Here is a 26,594-nt window from a genome sequence, read left to right as displayed (position 1 = left end):
ATGGCTGAGATTTAAAAGAGACATGGTAAAGTCCAAAATATCACTAAAATGTCTTCCAAATTTTATCTAAAATTATTTTCTTTACCATTTTGTGTTGCTGAAATCCCTCCAATTAGAGATTAATTTGGATCAATAGCCATCCTTTAAAATACAAGTACCTCTGGGAAGGACATCCAATTTATTATTATAGTTAACATGAGAGACAAACAGAGAGAAGACAGACACAGAAACAAATTTAGGAAGAAACCAAGTCTTGCTGAAAATTCTAGAGACTGATACATAATCAACATTAGTTTTTGGGGAGATGGTTAACAAGGGAGGTATCCTATTATCTTTGGCAAAGCATTTACTTATCTCCACTCGATCATCGCCAGGAAAGAGAATTGAAAGCGTTGATTGGAAGTGGTATGCAAACATAATATGACTTACTCCGCCACTTCCCAATAAAAGTCCCACGATAACCTCAATCTCCACCTCTAAGTACTATGGCTTTCAGTCTTTCCTGGGCCTGTGTAATATTTGGTTGTATTTTTGCTTCTTTGGCAGGAACATCCAGCATCTCAGAGGCATATCCCCCTCTGTGGAAAGAGAGTCCTGGTCAGTTCAGTGACTACAATGTAGAAAATGGAAAGTACATCATTAATGTCTGGCATTACCCTGAGAGACTGGGGACGTATAAAATCCTATTGAACAAGACAGCCAAGTATTTTGAAAAATATGCACCAGAAAATGAACAAAATATTTTATGGGGATTGGCTGTACAGCATGGATGGCAATATCATACAGGTAAGAATGACGCTATTTTTCATTACAATTATTGTATGATTTAACTCTAAATTAATTAGAAAGTGGTAGCTGGTATATATACTGCCACTTTTTGGAAAATTATTTTTTCTCTCTTTCCCCTTCCTACTCCTTTTCCAACTATTCTTTTCTCACTCTTCCTCTTCTATTTTTCTCCTCATTCTTCCCTAATCTGTCTTTATTAAGCATTTATGGAATGCCCCTTGTGTGCATGGTTTTTCTACCCAGCAATGTCCAATAAATATCAAAAATCCTCCGTAGGAAAACCTTTCTCTCATATGTTCTCTCCCAGAAAATTGCATCTACATTCAGGAATAAAAGTAGAGATTTGTTTTGGAACAAAAATATCATAAATCCCAACCTATCTTGTTCTGGCTAAAAATGGCATTCAAGAAATAAGAGACCTTCACCAATAGCTTCCAGAAAACAGTATTAGAAGAAAAGAATCAATAAGAAAGTAGGTGGTGCTGTGGAAAAGACAAGGGAGGAGACTCTGCAAGGTCTGATCTGTGATGACATCCTGAGCTCAGGTGGGGAAGATCTCTTGACACCTAGTGTAACTCTTATTCTTAATCTGTCCTTGGCTTGGAGAAGAGGAATATCTGAACTTTTGAGACATGGTTCAGAAGAAGCCCAAACATAAGGTTCACTGTAAACAATAAACAGCTCCCTTGAAGGGGACACACACCTGTTCCTAGGAAAATTTTCTACTCAGGGTCCAGTAATGAGAAAATGGAAAGATAGAATGTTAGATTGTATACTTTTCAAAATTTCATTTTCATTTATAAACACAATAAATGGAATTCTTCTCTCTTTCAAGTGGCTGATTTTACTTAGAATTTAATCGAGTTGTATTCTGTTATATAACTAGAGAAAATCAAAATAGGATTAAAAGTTATGAACGTAGCTCATAAAATTTTTTCACCAACAGTATGCTAAGTCTGAAAGAGAATATAAGGACCATAAGAACAAGAGCAGCTCAGGAAAGAGAGTGACAACCCTGGGCTGAGATTATCATGAGGAGAAAGTAAGACCAAAAACCTTGGTGGAGGCATTGCTAGAATACAAATTACAAAGATGGCAACAATAGCAGGCTATATTGGGAGCGAAACTACTACACTGACAGGAGAATTAGAGTGTGAAAAAGAGTAATGAGTAGTAAATTTGAGATCAGTTAGGGCCAGTTTATATCATGTCTTTAAAGTCAGACTGAGTAGTTTTAATTGGGCTCTTAAGCAATATGGTTTAGCTTAGTAACAAGGACCTAATGTTTCCACAAGACTTAAGCACTTTAAATGTTTGTTTCTTACTTGCTTAGAAGCATTTTTAAAATAGCTTTATTAGTGTATAATAAACATACAATAAACTGTACCTTTAAAAATGTATTATTTGATAAGTTTGATTTATGTGTAAAGCCTTGAACATATCACCACAGATAATGACCATATGTGTCATTCTAAAAATTTTCTTTTCCCTTTGTATTCTCATCTTCAGGAACTTCCCCACCTCTAAGTCAACTCCCTCCCTGCCCCCCAAGTCCCTCAATTCCTCACCCCACCCCATTCCCCAACTTTACAAGTAACCACTGATCTGCTTTCTATCACTGCAGTTTAGACAGCATTGTCTAGAATTTTCATATAAACAGTTGTATACTGTTTGTCGGTCTGACTTATTTCAGTTGTTTTGATTATTTTGAGATTCATCCATCTAGTTGCATATGTCAATATTCATTCATTTTTATTGTTTAGCAGAAATTTTACTTGGGAAAATGTTGGAATTAGGAAGAGAATATTGGGAATCTGAAGCAGGATAAGTGCACCAAACAGAAAAAGAGATGAAAAGGGGTAGCTGAGGCAAGCGTAAAAGATGTTTACAGTAGATTTCATGCCTTCCCTCAAAGGACTCCCAACGTGGTTAGGAAAGAAAGCTACAAATAATACAACCAGAAGACAGTACAGGGCCAAAACATAAGGTACTGGATAAAAGTGAGAGTGTTATGAACTGGAATAATGTGGGAATAGAATAAGTTTTGAAGTGAATCTTGAAAAAGGATAGAATGTTTATGGATTTAAAAAAAGTAATCCATGAAGAAATAGAATAAGCTCAAGGACAAAGTTTGGAATTAATGTGATACATATAAGAGAAAAAGAGAGGGAAATGTTGAAAGTACAGGAGATATGTAACTTTTTCTAGGGAAATAGTATAATGGGAAAATAGGGTAAGTTCACAGGAGAAATTTGTGCTCGAATAGTAACAAATATAGCATTAATTTTATTCTTGAAAAAATGAGTATGACGAAAAAGAGATTTTGGTCAAAGGTATTGAGAATGATGTATTTCTTGCCATGGGAAGGCAAGAAAAAATTTCTTCAGAGGGTAAAACAACAGGAGAATGCAGTTTGGTTATAAAGAAGGGGGAAGTGCTGAAAAATGTCTAGAAGAGTAGTGAAAATCCTCTGACAAGAAATGGAAATTTCACGAGCCAGCCCTGATAGCCTAGTGGTTAAAGTTTGGTGCTTTCACTGCTTCCATAGCCTGGGTTCATTTCCAGTCACAGAACCACACTACCTGTCTATCAGTTGTCGTGCTGTGGTGGCAGCTCACATAGAAGAACTAGAAGGACTTACAACTAGGATATACAACCATGCACTGGGGCGTTGGGGAGGAAAAATAAAAAGAGGAAGATTGGCAACAGATGTTAGCTCAGGGTGAATCTTTCCCTGCCAAAAAAAAAAAAACAAAAAAAAAACATGGAAAGTTCATGAAGCAGTCTTCCTTGACTGTCAAGATCAAGAGCTCAGCCTCAGGCATGTTCAGTTGGCGATAACTTGGAATCACCACGAAAGGAGTTCCTGAAGGATTTGACAAATATGGAACTGGAGCACAGTGAGGTTTCAGAGTAGAAGATATGGAGGTAAGCAACATAAGGAAATCCTTAGGTTAGCATCATGGGTGAATGTCCTCAGAGAGTGAGTGGATTTAAAAGGAGTCTTGGAATTAGAGTCAAAACAACTCCCAAATGAGAAAAAGCCTAAGATTCAGGCCAGGAATGTTTTACATACTTGAATATTATTGCAGTTTAAAAAAGGAATAGGAATTCTGAGAAATTTATATGCACTCGCAGAACTATCCAGATCTTTACTCTTGCCCACTTGGGGGTAAGCAGGTCATGAAGAGCCAAGTGAAGCACTAGAATGAGAAAATAAACAAGAAACAGTATAGGTTCCTGGGAAACAGACAGGCAGAACTGGTAAGAAGGACATAGTAAATATAGAGTCAGGAACAGGAAAGAAAAGGGGAAAAAATAAAATAATGGCTAATATTTATGGAGCACATGTTCATTGAGCTGAGCACTTTGTATGTCCTTCTTCATTTAACATCCCCAAACCTCTACGAGATGGTCATTGTTAGTCTCCCGAGGATGTAGATTAGAAGACTGAGACTTGCAGGGGCCGCCCCGTGGCTTAGTGGTTAAGTGCGCGTGCTCCGCTACTGGCGGCCCAGGTTCGGATCCCGGCACGCACCGACGCACTGCTTCTCCGGCCATGCTGAGGCCGCATCCCACATACAGCAACTAGAAGGATGTGCAACTATGACATTCAACTATCTACTGGGGCTTTGGGGAAAAAAAAGGAGGAGCATTGGCAGTGGATGTTAGCTCAGAGCCGGTCTTCCTCAGCAAAAAGAGGAGGATTAGCATGGATGTTAGCTCAGGGTTGATCTTCCTCACAAAAAAATAAATAGATAAAAGAAGACTGAGACTTGCAGAATTTATTTATCCAGAGTCACAAAGTGAAGGAAAGACAGTGTTGAGAAGGCTAACACAATTCTTTCAGAGAATAAAAATTTTGTGCATTCCTGTAAACATAAAGTATCTAGTTTATGTATAGCTTAAAAATGGGCCGAGTAAACTCAATTCTGGATCCTCTCTCTTTTAGGCAGATTAGCTGATCCCACCCAAATGACAGACTGCGGCCATGAATCTGGGGATCATCTGTGCATCTCTGTGGACAGTTGGTCAGCCGGTGAGTGTAATGTAACAGTCAAACCTCAAATAGATGACCTTTCCACAAAGAATCAATTCAACCTATAATCCCAATTAGAGAAAAAAAAAACACAAAACCAGAATTACTACTTTTATGAAAAGAATCTGTTTGATCTAAGTCTTCTAAATGTTTTGAAATGGGTTTTTAGATAGATATTTTTAAAATTTACTAATTACCTTATCCAACTATGAAAATGTCAGTTAGAGGACTAGTAACCTAAAAACTTGCTTTAAATGCATAGGACAGAAGTAGGAGTTTGTGATATGTTATCAAACAAAAAGAAAAAAATCTAGGATATTTTATTAGAATATTAGAATATATTATTCTCTTAGAACATTTTAAAGATAATCAGATTTTCAAACTTAGAATAAAAACTCATAAAAGAATAGTATTTTATAGATAAGATACCAATTTTTTCTTTTGCACTTATTGTGCTTTAGAATTTAATTAGTGTTTTAAATTCCGGTGTAATTATTATCTAGGATTTGAAATAATAAATCTACAAGATGAACTCATTCTGCTTTATGAGAGTAAGGTTTTTAAGAGACGTATGTTCGAGTTGCATATAACACTAAAGGAAATTTCTGATAAAGTTTCTGAAGTGCCCAGAACTACTGCTTAAGTTTTACCATGTTTCTAGATCTGTGGATTTTACTTTTCTGGTAGATTTCTTTACTTCAGAAACAACCTCTTTTATATGATAACATTAATAATGACTTTTTGTTTATACAGACATTAATTATTATCTCTCTGCAATGCCCTTCTTTGCCGCGGTTGATTCTGGCATAATGGGGATATCATCAGACAATGTCACTGTTCTGCCACCATCCAAGGATCAGATGAGTTTTTGTTATAATGTTTCTAGCTGTCATTCATCCTTTCCAGAAGTGATGAAAAAGTGGAATGAATTTTATCAGGTTTTTTTTTCAGAGTTCTAATTAATACTCTTTGAGGGTAGCCTGATAATTTTTCAATAATATTTAATGTAGAATTTTTTAATACATTGAACAATATGTTCCTAAGGAATAAAGTTCCTAATATGAAAATGTTTATTATGATGACAACAATATTAGTATGAGTAGATTACCACATGACATCATATCTCCTTAGTACCCTTATTACCAATACAGTATTGAGGTTGCCCTATCCACTCTTCTCACACCAAATAAATTATATACGAACATCTGAACCTGGAGAAATTATGGCTTAATAGTGCATGAAGTGTCCTAATTCATCATAATTTCAGGTCAACTAAGCAATAACCTATATAGAAATACAGTTATGGAATAAGTGTGGTGAATTTGATCAGCTTATTTAATAAACAGTTACAAATAATCGTATATGATAGTCAATCATCTATGAGTTGACTGAAATGATCATTTGACAATCAGAATCAAATATTTATGTCCCAAGTAGAGCATCATGGGTGAAAGAGTAAAGAACCAAAGATAGAAGTTCCCTTTAGAGAACTTGCCCATTATATTGCATATGATTAGATAAAATACTCTCATTCATCCCCTTCCCCCCATTTATGACTCTGAAGACTTTGTGGAAAGTTCCTTGCATGGCTAGAGAAAAACAAAATGAAATATTAAAGGTCTGGTTCTTAATAGCATAAAATTCTGAACATTTCAAAAACACATGGTTTATTCTTTTCAAATGGATTCAGTATTAATATAACTAATTAATATATAGTAATTAATATAACTAGTATTAAGCTCTTTAGGGAGTGTTAAGCATTAAATCTTTCATACCTTAACTCTTAGAAAAAATGTTCTCCCCTCATTTAGAATGTTGAAAAATTATATTTGTAAATAAAATTGATTTTCAGGAGGAGAGATTGTCATAATTGCCTAAATATTAATAACCTTTTCCTTCTTCAATAGCATGTAAAGTCAAATTCTAGTAACTGTGATGACTTGTTGAAGTACTTATGGGCTGCGCATGTCTCATCCTTGGAGGTTGCTCGTAAAAATTTTCACAATAGGTAAGAATGGATCTAAAGTTATTTTGATTTAATATGGTAACAATCTTTGCATCTTACATTATTTTTTTCATTGAAGTCTTTTTCAATTTACCTATTTATCAGTATGTCAACCATGGGGAAGTATTTGATAAAGAGGAAACTGACAAGAAAATGTTTTACTGGATAAAGTTCAAAAGTATTTTATAAGTAGGGAGGGAAAAATATGAAGCAAAGCAGATTTGTAACACAAAACATAACAAAATAAAAAGCAATAAAACAAATGAAAGCAAAAGTACAAAAAGACTGTTTTAAAAAAGTTGGTTTTAACATAAACTATTGTCTATAAACCAGAAGGATGTAATAGCAAGTAATTATAGGATCTCTGCTCATTTTGATCAGGGAAAATAGCTTGGTTAACACATATTTGGAGGGAAATATTCAAAAAGCATCTTGCTTATCGTGCCAGATAGCTAAAATGATGTCAAAATTCTCTCCATTTTATAGCAAACTAGGTTGAATGAGGCAGCATGAGTTCATATGGAAGTGAATGACACTGTCTTAGGGGTGGTATCTGCCACCCAGAGTGAGACATGGTGTAGAAAGAAGGAAAGAAGGGTGACTGGTTTAAAGATCACATATGAACACTGGCACACATGTTCGACGTCTTCTTGTTAACCACCTAGTTTTATCTTTCTCACGGACCCCAAATCCAGTTAAGATAAATCACAGACTTTTATTGCTTTGTATATTTTATCTCTTGGTATTGTTTCAAGGGCTAATTTTTTTATTGGTCAATGGAAGGGTTCATCCTCTTGGCTTGTCTATGAAATGAATTAGGATTGTAGCCATGATAACATTTTTCAGCTGTGACTCAACTGCTCAACCTACTTCTGATGACTGCCAAAAAGGGGTGAGGTTATCAGCCAAGGAAGCAGAGAGGGCGTTGAAAACATCAAGATTGGAATTGAGACCAAGTCATTATAGTTTATAGAAAATAGTTTGTAAAATACTACTTTTTCATTTCTAGGTTTTCCCAATCACATGCAGGATTAAATACTCCTAGGAAATAGCATTTTTCATAGCAACTCTCAAAGGATGATGAGGACAGCACTCAATATCTGAAATAAAAAGACAAAGCTGAATTTATTGGAACTCTAGGAAGGAAGAATGACATCAATCAGGCACAGTATCACCGAGCAGAGCACTCTTCTCCTTTTGTGGTGGGTTGTTAGGAGATGCAGAGTTCAGGGATTGGTAGATTTTCAGGCATTTAAGTGGCTTGAATCATCAATATAAGAGGGTTACTCAGGTGAGACAGTGGTCAATTGTCATTAGAGGCATGGTTATGCAGGGAGTCTATTCCTGGTTGGCCGACTTGCAGACTTAAGGAGATGTCACTGATTGCAGGCTTACAAAAACCTGTTCTAAGACAACTTTTCCTTGATTGATCGAAGAAGTCTAAAAATGGCTTGTTGGCCACTTGTTACAATGTCTACAGAGCATTAGTCTTTTCCCAGGCATGAGAGAACCTGTTTTTATGCTGGCAAGCATCACAGTACTTCAAGTGGTTAAAGTTTAGGGATATTGCAGATAACGTTTTGCTTATTGATGTAATTTCCATCATTTACTTAGTTTTTTTTTTTATTTGTGTCTTAATAGTTTATAACATTGTGAAATTTTGGTTGTACGTTATTGTTTGTCAATCACCATATACATGTCTCCCTTCACTCCTTGTGCTCACCCCTCATTCCCATTGCCACTGGTAACCACAATACAGTTTTCTCTGTGCATGTGTTGGTTTATATTCAATATATGAGTGAGATCATATGGTGTTTGTCTTTCTTTCTGGCTTATTTCACTTAACATAATATCTTCCAGGTCCATCCATGTTGTTGCAAATGGGACGATTTTGTCTTTTTTATGGCTGTGTAGTATTCCATTGTGTATATATATATATATATATATATATATATATATATATATATATACCACAACTTCTTGATCCAATCATCAGTCAAGAGACACTTGAGTTGCTTCCACTTCTTGGCTATAGTGAACAATGCTACAATGAACAAAAGGGTGCATAAGCCTCTTTGGATTGTTGATTTCAGGTTCATTGGATAGATACCCAGTAGTGGGATAGCTGGATCATAGGGTATTTCTATTTTTAATTTTGGGGGGAATCCCCATACCATTTTTCATAGAGGCTGCACCAGTTTGCATTCCCACCAGCTGTGTATGAGTGTTCCCGTTTCTCCACATCCTCTCCAACATTTATTGTTTTTTGTCTTGGTGATTATAGCCATTCTAATGGGCATGAGGTGATATCTTAGTGTTGTTTTGATTTGCATTTCCCTGAAGATTAGTGATGTTGTACACCTTTTCATATGCCTATTGGCCATCTGTGTATCTTCTTTGGAGAAGTGTCTGTTCATTTCCTCTGCCCATTTTTTAATCGTGTTGTTTGTTTTTTTGTTGTTCAGTTGTGTGAGTTCTTTATATATTATGGAGATTAACCCCTTATCAGATATACGTTTAGTAAATATTTTCTCCCAGCTGGTGGGTTTACTTACTTAGTTTTTCATGCTCATTGCATTTATTTCTAATTATTGTATGTGATGAATTTGGAAATATTTGACTAATTTTCCAATATATCGAACTAATAAACAACCTGAGAAAAGATGGCATCCATACGAATTGTTTGGTGAATCAGTTTAAATGTGTATGCGCCTGTTTTTTTCAAACACCACCTCAGAAAATAACATCTTTTTTGTTTGCAGAAACATGGATATATAAGTACAACAGTTAATTGTTTTTCATACTAACCCATTTACTTTATTTCCTAAACCTCTGTTTTTTACATAACTGACTGTCTACGTAAGTGTCAGCCTCTGTTTTAAATAGCTGTGTTAGTGTCAGAATCGGAACTATGAATTTTCTTCTCTCTCACTCAATTCTTACAATACATTTTATATACAGTAAATCTGCTGAAGTTACACAGATAGTGGCAGGACAAAGATGTATATCAAGCGTGCCTGACTCCAAATACCACGCTGTTACTCTCACAGCACTTCTGTTTGTAAAACTATGTATCCTGCAAACTGATGTTCAAAGATCCATATCAACCACGGCTCTTCTTCCTTCTTTAAGATATATAAGCCAATTAATAGTGTTTGTTGAACATTAGGATGTACAAAGCAATGTACTAGACAATGAGTTAGATGCAAAAAATGTAGGAGAGATTTTTTTTCCATAAAGAGTCTTACAAAGTGTGATGAAATAAGCCATAGATTTATATCAGTTAAGTGAACAAAAATTCCCTTCACACTTACTTGATTGCACCTTATATCATCCTTTCTCTTGGTTTACTTCCTTATTTTCATGCATCCCATTTTTAAATGGAGAAGAAGTATTGATGGGAGGTTAAATTTGAGTTTCTGCATATCTCAAAATAACATTATTCCATCATGACACTTGACAGATAATTTGGCTGGGTATAGAATCATAGATCAAAAACAATTTTATTTCAGATTTAGAATCATTACTCTATTGGCTTCTAGCTATTAAGAAGTCTGCGTAATTTTGTTTATTGATCCTTTGAATATAACCTATTGTCTTTCTGGAATATCATAGAGTATTCCCTTTCTTCATAAAGCTTCTGAAATTTCAAGCAGTTGTGCTTTAGTGTGTTATTTTTCATTCATCTTGTGCAGTGCATAGTCTATTTAAAACTTTATTTTCTCTGTTCTATTACTGGAATTCCTGTTATTTCTATATCAAATCTTCTATATCATAGTTCTAACTTTTCTAGTTTTTTTCCTCTCATTTTCCACATTTTTGTTTTTTGCAACTTTCTATCCAATTTCCTCAACTTTATCTTCTAATCTCTTTGTTGATATATTCTTACTATATTATTTTTATAATTTCAATCAGAGGTCGTATTGGGATGTGTTAAGATAATGATCATTCTTTGATACAATAAAACTTTGTGACATAATTTGCATTGAAGTCAGACAAATCCAAGTATTGAATCCTGGCTTTTGGACATAAGAAATCTCTAATCAGTTTTCCATATATAAAATGGGAATAATAACACATAGGGTTGTTTTGAGAAATACATTCATAACATAATAATTGCTGTATAATCTGCAGTCAATATAAAGTGAATTCAATTATTATTTAAAAAGGGAAATATAGGGTAGTAGTTAAGTATATGATTCTGGAACCAGAACATCCAGTCTCAAATCCTAGATCTGCATATTATTGGTTGTAAAAAATTGTGTTATGTTCTCTATGTGACTCTACTTGTTCAACTGTTGAAGAAATAATCTGGGTGGTACTTCTGGAATAGCAGAGTGAGGATCTCTCTAAGTTTACTCCTTCATAAAAGTAACAAAAATGCTGCCAAAAATGATCAAAATCAACATTTTCAGAATTACTGGTCTAGCAACAATGGCTTGCAATAATCTGAAAAACATTTATTCAGCAAAATTGATAAACTTAGTTAAGAACAGCAGGGATTGTGGTATTTTAACTTGGCCTATCTCATCCTACTTTCCCTAGCTCTGCAGGAGTCTTGAAAACTAACAGCCTTGTAATTACTGTAGGTGTGAAAACCAGCAGCTGTGCAGTCACCAAAAGGGCATACTGGGTTTGGAGTTCCTCAAAAAGCCCCATCCCCAGAGCATTGTCACTATTTGACCTGTCTTATAGCTCCTTGGAAAAATTTTATTCACAAGATGTTGTAGTTATTTAAACTAATTATTCTGTGGTAAAATTCCTATCCCCAAAGGATTCATGAAAAACAATCAGCATCAATTGTTTAACATTTCAGCTACCTGAGACTACTACAGCAGTTGGAGCAAACAAGAGCCAGGCCAAAAACTTAAAAGGACAATCTGGGGGATGAGATATCCATAGGGGACTTTGAAAAGGCCTGAAATATCCCTGGGGATAGAGAAGCCCACAAACATGGACAGAACTGAGGACATACACAGGCAAAAACTGAGAGGACCCCAATATCTCACCTCTGGCTGACACTGAGGCCCTGAACAAGTAAGAAGTAAAGGCGAAGGCAAAGTTGTAAAAGCCCTTACCATTGAAGGTGTGCCCCAACACATACACTGAGCTTCTCACAAAGGGTAGAAGACTTATTCATTCAAGGAATTTAAGAAAATCTTTAAGGAATCATTAGCTGACCATTGAGCTTACTGAGCAGGGATTTCAGCAATGAGTCACTACAGAGAATACAGACTGAATAACAAAACTAGTCCAGGCAAATCAATAAACAAACAATGATGAGAGGACCAAGCAACAATAAACCCTGGTGAGGGTGAGAATCTGATTTTCACAGTTGCCACTTTATATTGTCTAAACTGTCCAGTGTTCAAAAAAAAAGTCAAATATGTGCAAAAAAACTAGCAAAGTATTGCATTCATGCATAAACACACATTCAGTCAATAGAAATTGTTCCTCTGTGGGCTCTGATGATGGACTTACTAGACACAATTTTTGAATCAGCTATTATGAACATGTTTAAAGAAATAAAAGAAACCATGTCTAAAGAATTTAAAGCAAGTATGACAACTGACAACAATGTCTTACTAAGTAGAGAATATCAATAAAGAGATAGAATTTATAGAAAAAATAGAAATTCTGGAGTTGAAAAGTATAATAGCCAAAATAAATAATTCACTGGAGGGACTCAAAAGCAGATTTAAACTGGCAAGAGAAAGAATCATTGAACGTGAATATAGGTAAATTGAGATTATCCAGTGAGGAACAAAAAGAGAAAAGAATGAAAGAAAATTAAGAGAGCTTCACATGCCTGTAGGACACCATCAAACATGTAACATATACGTAATGGGATTCCCAGAAGGAGGGAAGGGAGAAACAGGGGCAGAAAGAATATTTGAAGAAATAATAGCCAGAAATTTCCCAAACTTGATTTTAAAACATTAAGCTACACATCCAAAAAGCTCAATGAACTCTAAGTAGGATAAACTCAAGAAAAGCCACATTTAGAATTTAGACAAATTGTCATCAAAGTGTCCAAAGCCAAAGACACAGAAAGAATCTTAAAAGCAGCAGGAGAAAAATGACTCATTATGTACAAGCGATCCTCAATAAGTTTAAGAGCTGATTTCTTATCAGAAACTATGGAGGCCAGAAGACAGAGCTATGACATATTTGAAGTGCTAAAAGAAAAAGAACATCAACCAAGAAATACATATTCAGCAAAACTATCTTATAAAAATGAAGGAGAAGTTGGGGCTGGCCCGGTGGCGCAGCGGTTAATTGCGTGCGCTCCACTGCGGCAGCCCAGGGTTCGCAGGTTCGGATCCCGGGCGCGCACCGACACACCGCTTGCTAAGCCATGCTGTGGCGGCGTCCCATATAAAGTGGAGGAAGACGGGCACGGATGTTAGCCCAGGGCCAGTCTTCCTCAAGAAAAAAGGGGAGGACTGGCATCGGATGTTAGCTCAGGGCTAGTCCTCCTTGCAAAAAAAAAAAAAAAAATGAAGGAGAAGTTAAGACATTTCCACATAAGCAAAAACTGAGGGAATTAATTGCTAGCAGACTTGCCTTTCAAGAAATAATAAAAGGTGTCATTAGGGTTGAAATGAAAGGATACCAGATGATAACTCAAATGCAAATGATGAAATAAACAGTATCAGTAAGGGAATTACATAGATAAATATAAAAGAAGTAGAAATGTATATTTTTGTATCACTTTTGTTTTCTATTTGATTTTAAAATACAACTGCATAAAGCAATAATTATAAAACTGCTTTGATGGGTTTATAATGTATAAAGATGTAATTAGTATAATAATAATAGCGAAAAGGAGGAGAGTGGGAATTGAATTATATTGCAGCAAGATTTATGTAAATGATTAAAATAAGCTATTATTAATCCGAACTACATTGTTTTAAGTTAAGATGATGGTAATTGTTTGTTGTTGTTTTTTTTTTTTTTGTGAGGAAGATCAGCCCTGAGCTAACATCCATGCTAATCCTCCTCTTTTTGCTGAGGAAGACCGGCTCTGAGCTAACATCTATTGCCAATCCTCCTCCTTCTTTTCTTTTTTGCCCCAAAGCCCCAGTAGATAGTTGTATGTCATAGTTGCACATCCTTCTACTTGCTGTATGTGGGACGCGGCCTCAGCATGGCCAGAGAAGCAGTGCGTCGGTGCATGCCTGGGATCTGAACCCGGGCTGCCAGTAGCAGAGCACTTAACCGCTAAGCCACGGGGCCGGCCCAAGATGATGGTAATTGTAACCTCATCAGCTAAGAGCAACAGCTGAGAAAGCAAATTTTAAAAAAATATATTATAAGAAACCACAAAGGAATAAACAGTTACACTAGAAACTATCTGTTGACCACAAAAAAAGACAGTAATGAAGGAAAAGAAGACAAAGATATAAGATGTAAGAACAAATAACAAAATGACGATATTACTCTGATACCAAAACCAGACAGGCACATCACAAGAAAAGAAAACTACACACCAACATTTCTTACGAATATAGACACAAAAATCCTAAACACTATACTGGTAAACAAAGCCCAGCCACATATAAAAAAGAGCTATAAACCATGACCACATGGGATTTATTCCAGGAATGGAAAGTTGTCTCAGTATCTGATAATCAATCAATATAATACAACATATTAATAGAATAAGGGACAAAAACCACAGGATCATCATAATAGACACAGAAAAAGCATTTGATGATAACACTCTTTCATAATAAAAATATTCAAAAAACTGGGAATAGAAGAAAAGTTTCTCATCCTGATAATGGCATCTAGAAAAACCCACAGTTGATATCATAATGATGAAAGACTGAATGCTTTCCCCTTAAGATGAAAAATAAGACAAGGTTGTCCATTCTCACCACATCTATTCAATATTATACTGGAGAGACCAGCCAAGGAAATTAGGTTATAAAAAGAAATAAAAGTAATCTAGATAGGAATGGAAGTAGTAATACTTTCTTTCTAAGAAATCTACTAAAAATCTATTATAGGGGCCAACCGGGTGGCGTAGTGGTTAAGTTCGCGTGCTCTGCTTCAGCGGCCCGGGGTTCGCAGGTTCAGATCCCAGGTGCAGACCTGCGCACCACTTATCAAGCCACGTTGTGTCAGGTGTCCCACATACAAAATAGAGGAAGATAGGCATGGTTGTTAAGCCAGGGCCAATCTTCCCCAGCAAAAAAAGAGGAGGATTGGCAATGGATGTTAGCTCTGGGCTAATCTCCCTTGCCAAAAAAAAAAAAATCTATTATAATTGATACGTGAGTTCATCAGCCTGGCAGGATACAAGATCAACATACAAAAATCAATTGTGTTTCTATACATTAGCAATAAAAAATTCCCAAAATGAAACTAAGAAACTAACTAAATGATATATTTATAACTGTATCAAAGAGAATAAAATACATGGAAATGAATTTAACATAAGAATTGCAAAACTTGGATATACTGAAAAAATACAAGATATTGTTGAAGGAAGTTAAAGACATATAAAGGGAAAGACTTCTTGTGTTCATGGATTGGAAGACTTAATATTTTTAAAATGGCAACACTCCCTAAATTTGTTTACAGATTCAATGCAATCCCTATTAATTTCTTAGTCTAAAAGTACAGTAATCAAGACAGTATGTTACTGCATAATGATAGATGTGGAACAATGAAATAGAACTGAAAGTACAGAAAGAAAAGTAGATTTTCAAGAAGAGTGTAAGACAATTCAATGGGTAAAAAATAGTCTTTTTGACAAACAATACGGGGAAAACTGGAAATCCGCAAGCAAATGAATGAAGTTTGTCTCCTACAATACAACAAAATTAACTCAAAATGCATCATAGACCTAAATGTAAGACCTAAAACTATAGAAGTCATTATAAAGATTTTTTACTTTGAGTTAGGAATTTTCTTCTAAGATGTCACACTAAAAGCACAAGTGACAAAGAAAATGTGGATAAAATGGACTTCATAAAAACTAAATAGTTTTGGTGCCGCAAATGAGGCCATCAAGAAAATGAAAGACAACACACAGAGTGGGAGAAAATATTTGCAAATCATATATCTCTAGGAGACTTGTATCCAAATTATATTTTAAAACTCTTATAATTAGATAAGAAACAAATCAGTTTTTAAAAATTGAAAAGGGATTTGAGTAGGTATTGCTTCAAAGAAGACATACAAATGGCCAAAAAGTACATAAAGAGATGCTAAAAATCATGTCATTAAAGAAATAAAAATTAAAACCATAAGACACCACTTTATACCTCCTAGAATGGCTAAAATCTAAAAGACAGACAGTAACAAGTGTTGGAGAGGGTGTGGAGTATTTGGAACTCGTATAACCCTGGTGGGGATAGAAATGGTGCGTTCACTTTGGAAAAGAGTTTAAGAATTCCTCAAAATGTTAACTTGAAGTTATTATGTGACCCAGTAATTCCACATCTAGGCAAATACTCAAGAGAATTAAAAACATACGTCCACATCTCTTTTCTCTTTTTATGTGCTATTGACTCTCCTACAATTTATGCAATGTCTAGTTGTGCTACTATCAAGATTGTGTGACCCTTACTGAATATCCTTATGTATTCATGTTTTCTCTTTCTTAAATTTGAGACTTGGCTATGATGGTTTTATAAAAGCATGGTGTGCCTACCTGTTTTCTGTAATCAAGAACAGGTTAGTTATTTCATTTTCCATACTCCATAGCTGCATAGGAACCGCATATACACAGGTGTGTTTCTTTCACAGAAGTGGTTAATGTTCCAATTGGAAAGTAATGTTCCAATTGGAAATTAATGTTCCAATTACTTTCTGAATCCATAGTACCTAGACCCCCATGTCTGTATTACTTAGAGTAATACCAGAGGAAATGTAACAAGCCATATAACTTCCATAATAAGGCTTGAAGGACATAGGGCCTGATAAGCAAGACATATAGTGTAAAATATTTCAGAGGGAACAAGCATGGTTCAAAACAGCAGGTTGTTTACATACTCAGAAGACTGCTAGAACAAGTGATACAGATTATATAGATATAAAATTATTCGCTGGAAATTTAAAATCAAAATTTCTTTCTCAATAAGAAGAGAAAGTGGGAATGTAAATTGGTGCAACCACTATGGAAAACAATGTGGAAGTTCCTCAAAAAATTAAAAAGAGAACTACCATATGATCCAGCAATTCCATTCCTGGGTATTTACCTGAAGAAAACGAAAACTCTAATTCAAAAATATATTTACACCCCCATATTCTTTGCAGCATTATTTGCAATAGCCAAGATACAGAAATAACCTGTGTCCACTGACAGATGAATAGATAAAGAAAATGTAGTATATACATATGTACACAATGGAATAGTATTCAGCCATAAAAAAGAAGAAAATCTTGCCATCTGCAACAACATGGATGGACCTTGAGGGCATTATGAGAAGTGAAATAAGTCAAACAGAGAAAGACAAAAACCTTATAATCTCACTTATATGTGGAACCTAAACAAAACCAAGATCATAGGTACAGAGATTGGTGAAGGGGCTTAAAATTTTAAAATTTCCAGTTATAAAATAAATGTCATGGGAATGTAATGTACAGCATGGTGACTACTATATTGTATTGCATATTTGAAAGTTGCTAAGAGAGTAGATCTTAAAACCTCGCATCATAAGCAAAAAAATGTTGTAACTATGTATGGTGATGAACGTTAACTAGATTTGTGGCAATCATTTCCCAATATATACAAATCTCGAATCATTAAGTTGTACATCTGAAAAAAAAAGGGAAAAATTGGCTTTCTAGTATACATCATCAGAAAAAAATACCAAACTACCTAAAAAGCAAGAAAAATTCTCTATTTCATTTTTTAGCAGTTATCTGAAATGAAACTCATGTGTTCTTTAGGAGATATCCAAATCCAGCAGAAATTTTGTTAGTCTTCTTTGACTTTTATCTTTATCTTTACATGTTAAAATAATGAGACTTGGTCACGTTTCAGAATTCATGCAAAGAGAGCATGCTTTATGAAAAGGACAAAACATTCAACTAAAAATATATATTTTCTAGGATGGTAATTTCCGGATTTAAAATTCTAACATCTCTTCAAATGTTCTGATCTAGAGGGTGAAATCAACACCATATATTCAACACCAACTATCTTCTAAAAAGTAGAACAATGTAGTTTTGAATGAATTATCTGTTTTAAAAATTAAGTTGGCAAAATTCTAAGTAGATTAATTCTAAATGCATACTTTTCCCCTACTTGTCTATTAGGTTAAAATATTACTCCAAACAAGAAGCAGATTTTGAAAGAAACTGGGCTTTGTTCGTGGATTATTTGGCCCCATCCCTCTTTCCTACAACTTTGATTAGAACACATGAATTCCAGAAGGGCCTGCCAACACGGGTGCTTGTTAGTGGGGATAGGGCCCCCTTCATCAAGGACTTTACTGGCTTTCAGAACACAATCTTGCTTGCTCTAAATTTTATCCAAAAAATGCATGAGTATACAGGTAAGAGACCCAGAGACTTTATTATTTTTTTGTAATTTCTATACACTGTGTTGATTTCATATGTAATGAAATACCATTAGAATCATAATTATAAATTGTTATAGCAGACTGTCTAAAAAGGGAAATGTTGGGGCCGGCCCCATGGCCTAGTTGTTAAGTTTGGCATGCTCCACTTGGTGACCTGGGTTCTGTTCCCAGGCGCAGACCTACACCACTCATTGGTGGCCATGCTGAGGTGGGGACCCACATACAAAATAGAGGAAGATTGGCACAGATGTTAGCTCAGGGCGAATCTTCTTCAAGCAAAAAGAGGAAGATCCGCAACAGAAGTTAGCTCAGGGCAAATCTTCCTCAGCCAAAAAAAAAAAAAGTTAATGTTGACTTCCTATAGGTATCTGTTTCAAAGTTTTAACAATAATCCTTGTGGGCTTATGATAGGTTTTATTTAATGGGCATATATTGTAGGCCCTTCCTTACTTGGCATGTCCTCTCCCCTGGGGTCCTTGTACAAAGACAGATTAGTATCACTGCATTTTAGTTTGGCCAGGAGATAATGGGAATCTCTCTTTCTTGGATAAGTCTTACTATTTTATTTTATTTTGTTCTGTTTTTAAATGAAAAACATAATAAACATGATAATGACACTTTTCATTACTAACAGAACCATGAAATAAATTCTGTTACATGAACTTTCCTCATCCAGTTCTATGGGTTGTAGACATAAAGAAAAATATCTGACCCCTCAAAATTCTGGTTTTGGAGGAGGTGTATTTCTCCAAATTTTCCAAATCCTAGGTTTACTAATAGTGGAAAACAGAAGAAAATACACAATGGTAAATTTGAAAATTACTTTATTAAATTTCCCAGATATTATTTACCCTTGTTCTATTGAGGAAAAAAATGTATATATAGTCATATTTTTATAAATATATATGAATATGTCTGTATACATACATACACACACACATACATACATGTTTTTTTGTGTGTGTTTAATTTCTATTTCCTAAAGCAAAATTCAGAAATAAGATATGAGTCAAAATAAGAACGAATGCATTGTGTTTTAAATTTAAAAATTGTGTATGCATTACTTAGGGTAACACTTGCTATTTTAATAAATAAACCTTCAAATTGTAGTGATAAAACTCAATAGGATTCTATCTCTGGCTCACATAGTGACTCAGGATGTCTACTCAATTGAGAGGAGGCTTTCCTCCATGGTAATTCAGGAGCTAGGATCCTTCCCTCTGCAGCTCCATCAATCTTCACAACTTCACCACTGTGTGATCACACCACAAAATCAAAGCAATTAGAGAGCTTAAAGGGGAGCCCCTCTTTTAAACACCTAGCACTAGAAGTGACAAACATAACTTTCTCACCTACCTTACAAGCAAGAAAAGTCATACAGCCCCACTAGATGGTGGATGGGAGGGACTTGGGCAAGTTTATCCTTGTCTGAGCCCCACCCACTGGGAAACCACAGAATTTGTTGATCTGCCAGTCATGTTTGCCACATTGTCAAATAGAGAGAGTACAATCTAGGCCCAGCTGATATAAACAAACTCTAACTTCCTAGTGTGTAAAGAGTGAGGGATTGAATGGATGGTTAGCATTGATTTCATTTAAAGATTGCATATAACAGAGTTTTAGATCTTTGTAAGCTCTGGTTTTACTAAAGTTAGCTTGGGATTTGTTAAAGAGTTTTGAATTGACTCTATATGCTACAATAAAAAGAAAAAGAGGGCCGGCCCAGTGGCATAGTGGTTAAGTTCGGGTGCTCTGCTTTGGCAGCTCAGGCTTCGCAAGTTCGGATCCTGGCACGGACCTGTGCACTGCTCATCAAGCCAGGTTGAGGTGGCATCTCACATAGAGCAACTAGAAGGATGTACAACTATGACATACAACTATCTACTGGGGCTCTGGGGAAGAAAAAAGGAAAGAAGGAGGAAGATTGGCAATAGATGTTAGCTCAGGGCCAATCTTCCTCAAAAAAAAAAAAGAAAGAAAAGAAAAAGCAAAAAATGACAAACTGGAATATAGTTAAACTAGCTACCTTGCTTCCTAGCTTCCTCTAGTAAATGCACGCTCCTGATGCTCAGAATTCAGAAACGGTGCTGAAAGCCTTGGCAGATATTTTTAATTAATTCAAGTATAGAATATCTTGAATTAAAATATTTTTACAGTTCAACATGTTTGGTTTATAGTCAATAAACATAGATTGAACAAATTTTTTAACATAACATTCAGCTACATTTTTGAGATCAGAAAATTTAAGAAACTAAGTTGAACTTCTATGTATTTTAGCCTTTTTATGCTTTGATATTTCTGAGATTTCAAGTCTCCATTATTTTGGCATTTTTTAAAATAGTTATTTATGTACCTCATTCAGACTTGAGAAAGCTACGCAAGGGAAAGTGTAGTCTGCAGAATAGATCACTTACTTGTATGGCTGCCCTGCCTCACTGCTAGCGGAATATGGGGAAAAGAGTGATTCCTGCCTCTTGAGACGTTTGATAAATAAGCCCCGACCAATTGTCAGCTACCAATCAGGGACCTCCGCGGCGAAGAATTAGGGTTGGGGCAAAGGTCCAGGGATGTTACTGGAAATAGCTGCTCGTGAAATAAAGCGATTGGAAATAAACATGCTTTTCCTAACAGGGAATCAATAGAAGGGAAAGGACAGTAGGCCCAGGCTCAAGACTTCTGTATTTTTCTTTCTTGCTCATTAACTGATCAATCCATTCTGACACATTTGTTCTACTCAAAATTCATACCATTACTAAATACTTCTCCATTTCTTAATACTATTTCATTTTTATGGCTATAATTTTATTTATATTTATTTTTAAAATATATTCATTATATTTCTTTTATTAAAAATTAAAATGCTACAGAAAGTTATTCAATGCAAATAAAATTTACCCACGCCATCATCATCTCTTAACCTCCATACCTTGATTTCTTGCCTGACATATTTTTTAAAGTTTTGGGCTCATTCCTACAAAATATATATATATAAATTAGTGAATATAAATAAATGAATAAATTATTTGGCAAAAACCTTGTTATTTGCATAAAAGAAATTTTGTGTATGGCACTGCTTTGCACTATGTATTTTTCGCTAACCATGTATATTCGAGGTATCAGCAAGTCAGCAAATATTGACAGACATCATTCTCTTTAAATAATACATAGCTTTCCACTGAATGGATTTATATTCTTTACAGTTTTAGGCAATGCTAAAATGACATTCAACCTATTCTTTTATTAATTTTTTGGAATAGTGACAGATTAAATTACTAGGAATGAGTTCATGGATCAGGTATTGCTACACAGCAACTAAAGAGTGTGCTATAGACCGTGTTCTTGTAAAAATAAAAACAAAAACAAAACAACAGAAACTATTTATTAAGGTTCGTGTTTCTGCACAGACACCAAAAGTGAACATTAGCAAACTTTTTAATTTGCAACAGTTTGATATGTGAAAAATGTCACTTCACTTTTTATGGGTTTTCATTTCTGTAATCATCGCTGTATCCATTATTCTCTTTCGTTGCTTGTGTATCTTATAAGTTTGAATATGAAGACATAACATAATTTTAAAGAGAAAAACATGTTTCATCAAAGAATGTCTATAAAAATATACTAATTTCATACTAATTAAATTGAATTTTGTTTTAAATAATTTGAACATTTGGGATAAAAATTAAAACTTTACCTACAACTTTTAAATATCTATTTTTCTAGGAACATTGTCTTTTGCTGTATGGAAAACTTTAATGAAGTTAAAAATTGCAAGGAAACTCTTCGTAGAGATTTTGGAATTCATCCTTCACTTTTTTAATTAAATGCTTCTGGAAAATTTTAATAAAATAAAAATCCACAATGATAATTTCTCAAGGAGCAGTATTCTCAAAGATTAGTCCTTACACGTTTGCTTAATTTTATCATTGTCTGTGCTCATATTTTAAAATTTGATTTAATGTTGCTGTTAATTTGCTTAATTAATAATTATGTAATTAATATCAATAATAACTAAAATGTTAACTGTCCAATGTAGATCGGGTTAAATAACTGACAAATGCTGTTAAATTAATAAAGATCATATAACCTGATTGGACTTTTGGATATTATTCTATCTAAATTAATTTCATGAAATTTGGTGGAGTGGATTTTCATGGTCAGTAGTCAAGAGGCAGAAGATTTTAAGTGAAAATTTGGATGATGAATTTGGATTTCTAAAACACTTGAAAACAAACTATTAGTTTAGAATATATTACCTGATTTATCAATGTTTTGGGAGGTTCTTCGTTCTCTCAAAGTTAGAAAATTATGTTCTTAACATCACTTTTTTTAGTTCATATTTTTTTATAGAGTACTTCAGGGTCACAGGGGGCAAAATTTCTCTCCTTTAAGAATAGACAATGTGCACTGACAAAAAGGAGGCTCTCCCTCATGCTTGTCCTCTTGGGGACTCTCCTTCCACAGCTCTTATGAAGCTTGCTTACACAGGTTTACATGGGTCCCCATCCACAGGCAAATTATATCCACTAACAAACGGCTTTGGAAAAATAAAATGAATAAATTGAGCCTGGTAAAATAACATAGGCATTGACGTCAGAAAGACTCGAGTTTGTATCTAAGCTCTGTCATTTTCTAGCCGGTATCAGCTGGTTAAACCTAAGCAACTTACCAAATTCCCAGTACTTCAATATACTTATTGAAACAATTAAGATTATGGAAAAAAATGAAGATTATTGCAGAGTCCACAAGATTTTGGTTATAAAAATTGACTAGTTCAATAACGAGAAGGTAGTGGGTATCCAGTATAATATGTACAACACAGTAAATGTGGCACAGGGTACTTGTTTGATGAAAAAGACACTAATAAGGTATCTTATTATATCAAAAATAAATTATTACTATAGTATAAACTCCAAGAATATAAAGCTATGAAATATGCCCATGTTGAATTACGGCAACTCTATCATTCATAGGAATCTTCTTCATTTGTTAATAACTTTTAATCATTTGTATTAGTTTCCTTTTGCTACTGTAACAAATTACCACAAACTCAGAGGCTTTAAAACCATACGTCTTTATTATATTACAGCGCTGGAGATCACAAGTCTGAAATGGATTTCACTGAACATAAATCAAGATATTGACAAGTTTGAGTTCCTGCTGGAGGCTGCAGGGGAGGGTCAATTCTCTTGTTTTTTGCAGCCTCTTGAGGCTGCCCTCATTCCTTGGTTCATGGCTCCTTCTTTCATCTTTGAAACCAGTAGCATAGCAGCTTGAAATCTCTCTCTGATTCTGACCTCCCTGCCTCCCTTTTTTACTTATAAGGACCAATGTGATTATAATGGGTCCACCCAAATTGTCCAGGATAATCTCCCATCTCAAGATCCTAATTTAATTACATCTGCAAATCTCTTTTGTCTTGTAAATTAACCTATTCATGTGTTCTGTGTGTTCAGACATGGATATCTTTTGGGGGCCATTATTTCTGTTCTGCATTGTATGTATTCAAGCATAGATATAAGAAAATGGCACGTTAGTAGATGCAGTGCAATAAACACATGACAAATTTCTGAGTACATCATTACAAACTAATATATGTGTTTTCTACAGATGGCTTTAATCCAATAGAAATTGTTCTATTCCATATCAGAAATGGTGGCTGGCAGTATCTTGATTAGTAATTACATTACTAATTAAAAATTAAAGTAATCTAGCTTTATGGAGTGAAATAGCTCAAGTAAATGAAGGAAAAAAGGAAGAGGATTTATGTGGACTGCAACAATACTGCATGGAAATAGTGGGATGAAAGGGCACTATCTATTCTTCCCTTGCCACATACAGACTGGCTTCCTTTGCTCCGTTTCCACATGACTCATCATCATTTCTTCCCAGCTGTGCACACTGGCTCCAATGGAGCTGTGGACAAGGACTAACACAGTCACAGAGTAAAAATAATTGACAATAATCTTCCATTTCATGCAGAGAATGAGTGGGCTGTTTTCAGAAAGAAACATATGGACTGAACAGCTATGTACAAACTATTCACAGATGCCCCCTTACACCTGAAGTTCCAATCAAATAACAAAAAATTCTGAAGTAAATTATTGGTTCAGACAAATTATTTTATAAACTTTATGGTAATGGTTAAGCTCATGGGATATATATAGCCTAAAAAAATCCATGAAAAATGACTCCAAAAATGCTTTTTATGTTTTTTGTGTTCTCGTATTTGCACTATTGCTTTAGGAAAATCAAACTTTTTAGTAGAAAAATTTAGGGACTGGGAATTATCATATTAATCTCGATTGTTTTCTTTCATTGTCTTTATCTTTATCTTATGTTTACACCATACAATTGGGTCTTGACTTTTTTATCCAAACAATCACAGTCTTGAACTTTTATGATTAGACCATTTGTATTTAATGTAATTTTAAATGTTTAGATTAAATCTACCAAGCGCAAAAAGATATGTTCCTTCATTATCACATTTATCACTTTTTGCCTTTTTCTGCAGTGAGTACTTTTTATGATTTCATTTTATCTCTACTATTTACCTACTTCATACCACTTTAGAAATACGAATCATTTAAAAATAAAAATTGGTTGTTCCAAGAATTGCAGCATAAAAATTTAATTGAGTAATCTATCATCAAATAATATTGTGTTACTTGATGTGTAGTGCCAGAATATTCCCATTTTGTTCTCTTCTTTGTGATGTGGTCATAAATTGTACTTTTACATATGGGATAAACATATTGCTATCATTTTTCTTTAAATGGTCAGCTGTCTTTTAGAGAAATTACTAAGTATGCAAATTTTATGTTTGTTTTACTTTTTGTGATATCTAGCAGTCTTCATTATTTTTAGTTTCATTCTGGTACCAAATTCCTTCTGCTTGAAGAACTTCCTTTAACATCTTTTGCATTGTAGTCCTGCAAGTAATGGATTCCCTGTTTTGCTATTGGCAGTTGTAATGCTCATAGTAGTGGTGGTGGCGGCTGTTTTCATTTTATTTCACTGAAAAAGTCTTTATTTCTTATTCATTTAATTTTTTTCTTTTTTAGTATACAGATTTCACTCTACAATCTAGTTATCTGTATAGTTTCTGATGAGAAGTTTATTGGAACCTTTACATTTATTCTTCTGTATGTAATTTGTCTTTTTTCTCTGGCAGCCTTCCATATGTTCTCTTTATTTTTAGATTCCATCCAGGATGAATATGATGTGTCTAGGGGTGTTTTGGTGAGAGATTTATTCTCCTTGGTGTTCTCTGAGATTTTTAGCTCTGGGGATTGATAACTTTCATTATTTTGGAAAATTATCCACTAATATCTCTTCAAATATTACTCCCTCATTCTCTCTCCTTTCTCCTTCTGAGATTCCAGTTATACCGATGTTAGATTGTTTGATATTATCACACAAATCCTTTATTCTCTGTTCTGATATTTTGCTCTTTTTTCTCTTTTGTTTCACTTTGAGTAATTTCTATGGACCTATCTTTGAGCTCATTTTTCCTCTGCTGTGTAGAGTTTGCTGGTGAGAGCTTTAAGGGATTTTTCACCTCTGTCGCCAAGTGTGTTTTTTTTTTTAATTTCTAATATTTCCGCTTGATTCTTTCTCATAGTTTTAAATCTCTCTGCTGAAATTATTTACATATTCATATTGTCGTCTACCTTTTCCACTAAAACCAGTAATATCTTAAACATAGTTAATTTAAATTCCCTGCCAAGCAGTTTCAACATCAGGGTCATATAAGACTCTGGTTCTGCTGGTTTTTTTATCTCTTGACAGTGTGTTATTTTTTCTTACTTTTTTTGTGTGACCCATAATTTTTGGTTGAAAGCCAAACGACATGTGTAGGATAGTAGAAAGCAGGGTAAAAAGTGTTTATGCTTAGATGTGGGCAGACCTCTTATTCTGATAGGCTTTTAGTTGAGAGGGAGTGAACAAATCCAGCCAAGATTCATATTTTGTTGTTGCTGTCATTATTCTCAGTGCATCACTGGCTTAATATTCTTCTAGGGTCTTTTGTGCTTAGGGTGAAAACTGGTTTGCTGGAGGGTTTTCTCAATGATCCTCTTCTACCCTCAGCTTTCAGTTTTTTCTGCATCAGCCTGTGCCTCAATGAGAGTCTCTCTCCATGTTTTTGCTCTTCCCTCGTGTTAGCAGTTTGTTATTAGTTAATGCTTGCTAGCCTGGAGTAGGTAGGCAGAATCATTCT

The 26,594-nt window shown here is 34.6% G+C and overlaps 1 protein-coding gene across 1 annotated transcript; it reads left to right on the top strand.

Moving 5' to 3' along the window:
- Nucleotides 1-482: 482 nt before the first annotated feature.
- LOC101403894 (protein LEG1 homolog) lies at nucleotides 483-22,197 on the top strand. The gene is made up of 6 exons (XM_014781209.2): nucleotides 483-786; nucleotides 4,742-4,828; nucleotides 5,582-5,766; nucleotides 6,736-6,836; nucleotides 18,111-18,349; nucleotides 22,097-22,197. The coding sequence occupies exons 1-6, from the start codon at nucleotides 486-488 to the stop codon at nucleotides 22,195-22,197; spliced, it is 1,014 nt and encodes a 337-aa protein (XP_014636695.1). The 5' UTR covers nucleotides 483-485.
- Nucleotides 22,198-26,594: the final 4,397 nt, after the last annotated feature.

The sequence above is a fragment of the Ceratotherium simum genome, chromosome 19, assembly GCF_057802395.1.
Source record: "Ceratotherium simum simum isolate JZ-2026a chromosome 19, ASM5780239v1, whole genome shotgun sequence".
NCBI lineage: Eukaryota > Metazoa > Chordata > Mammalia > Perissodactyla > Rhinocerotidae > Ceratotherium > Ceratotherium simum.
This window is presented reverse-complemented; position numbering and strand designations above follow the sequence as displayed.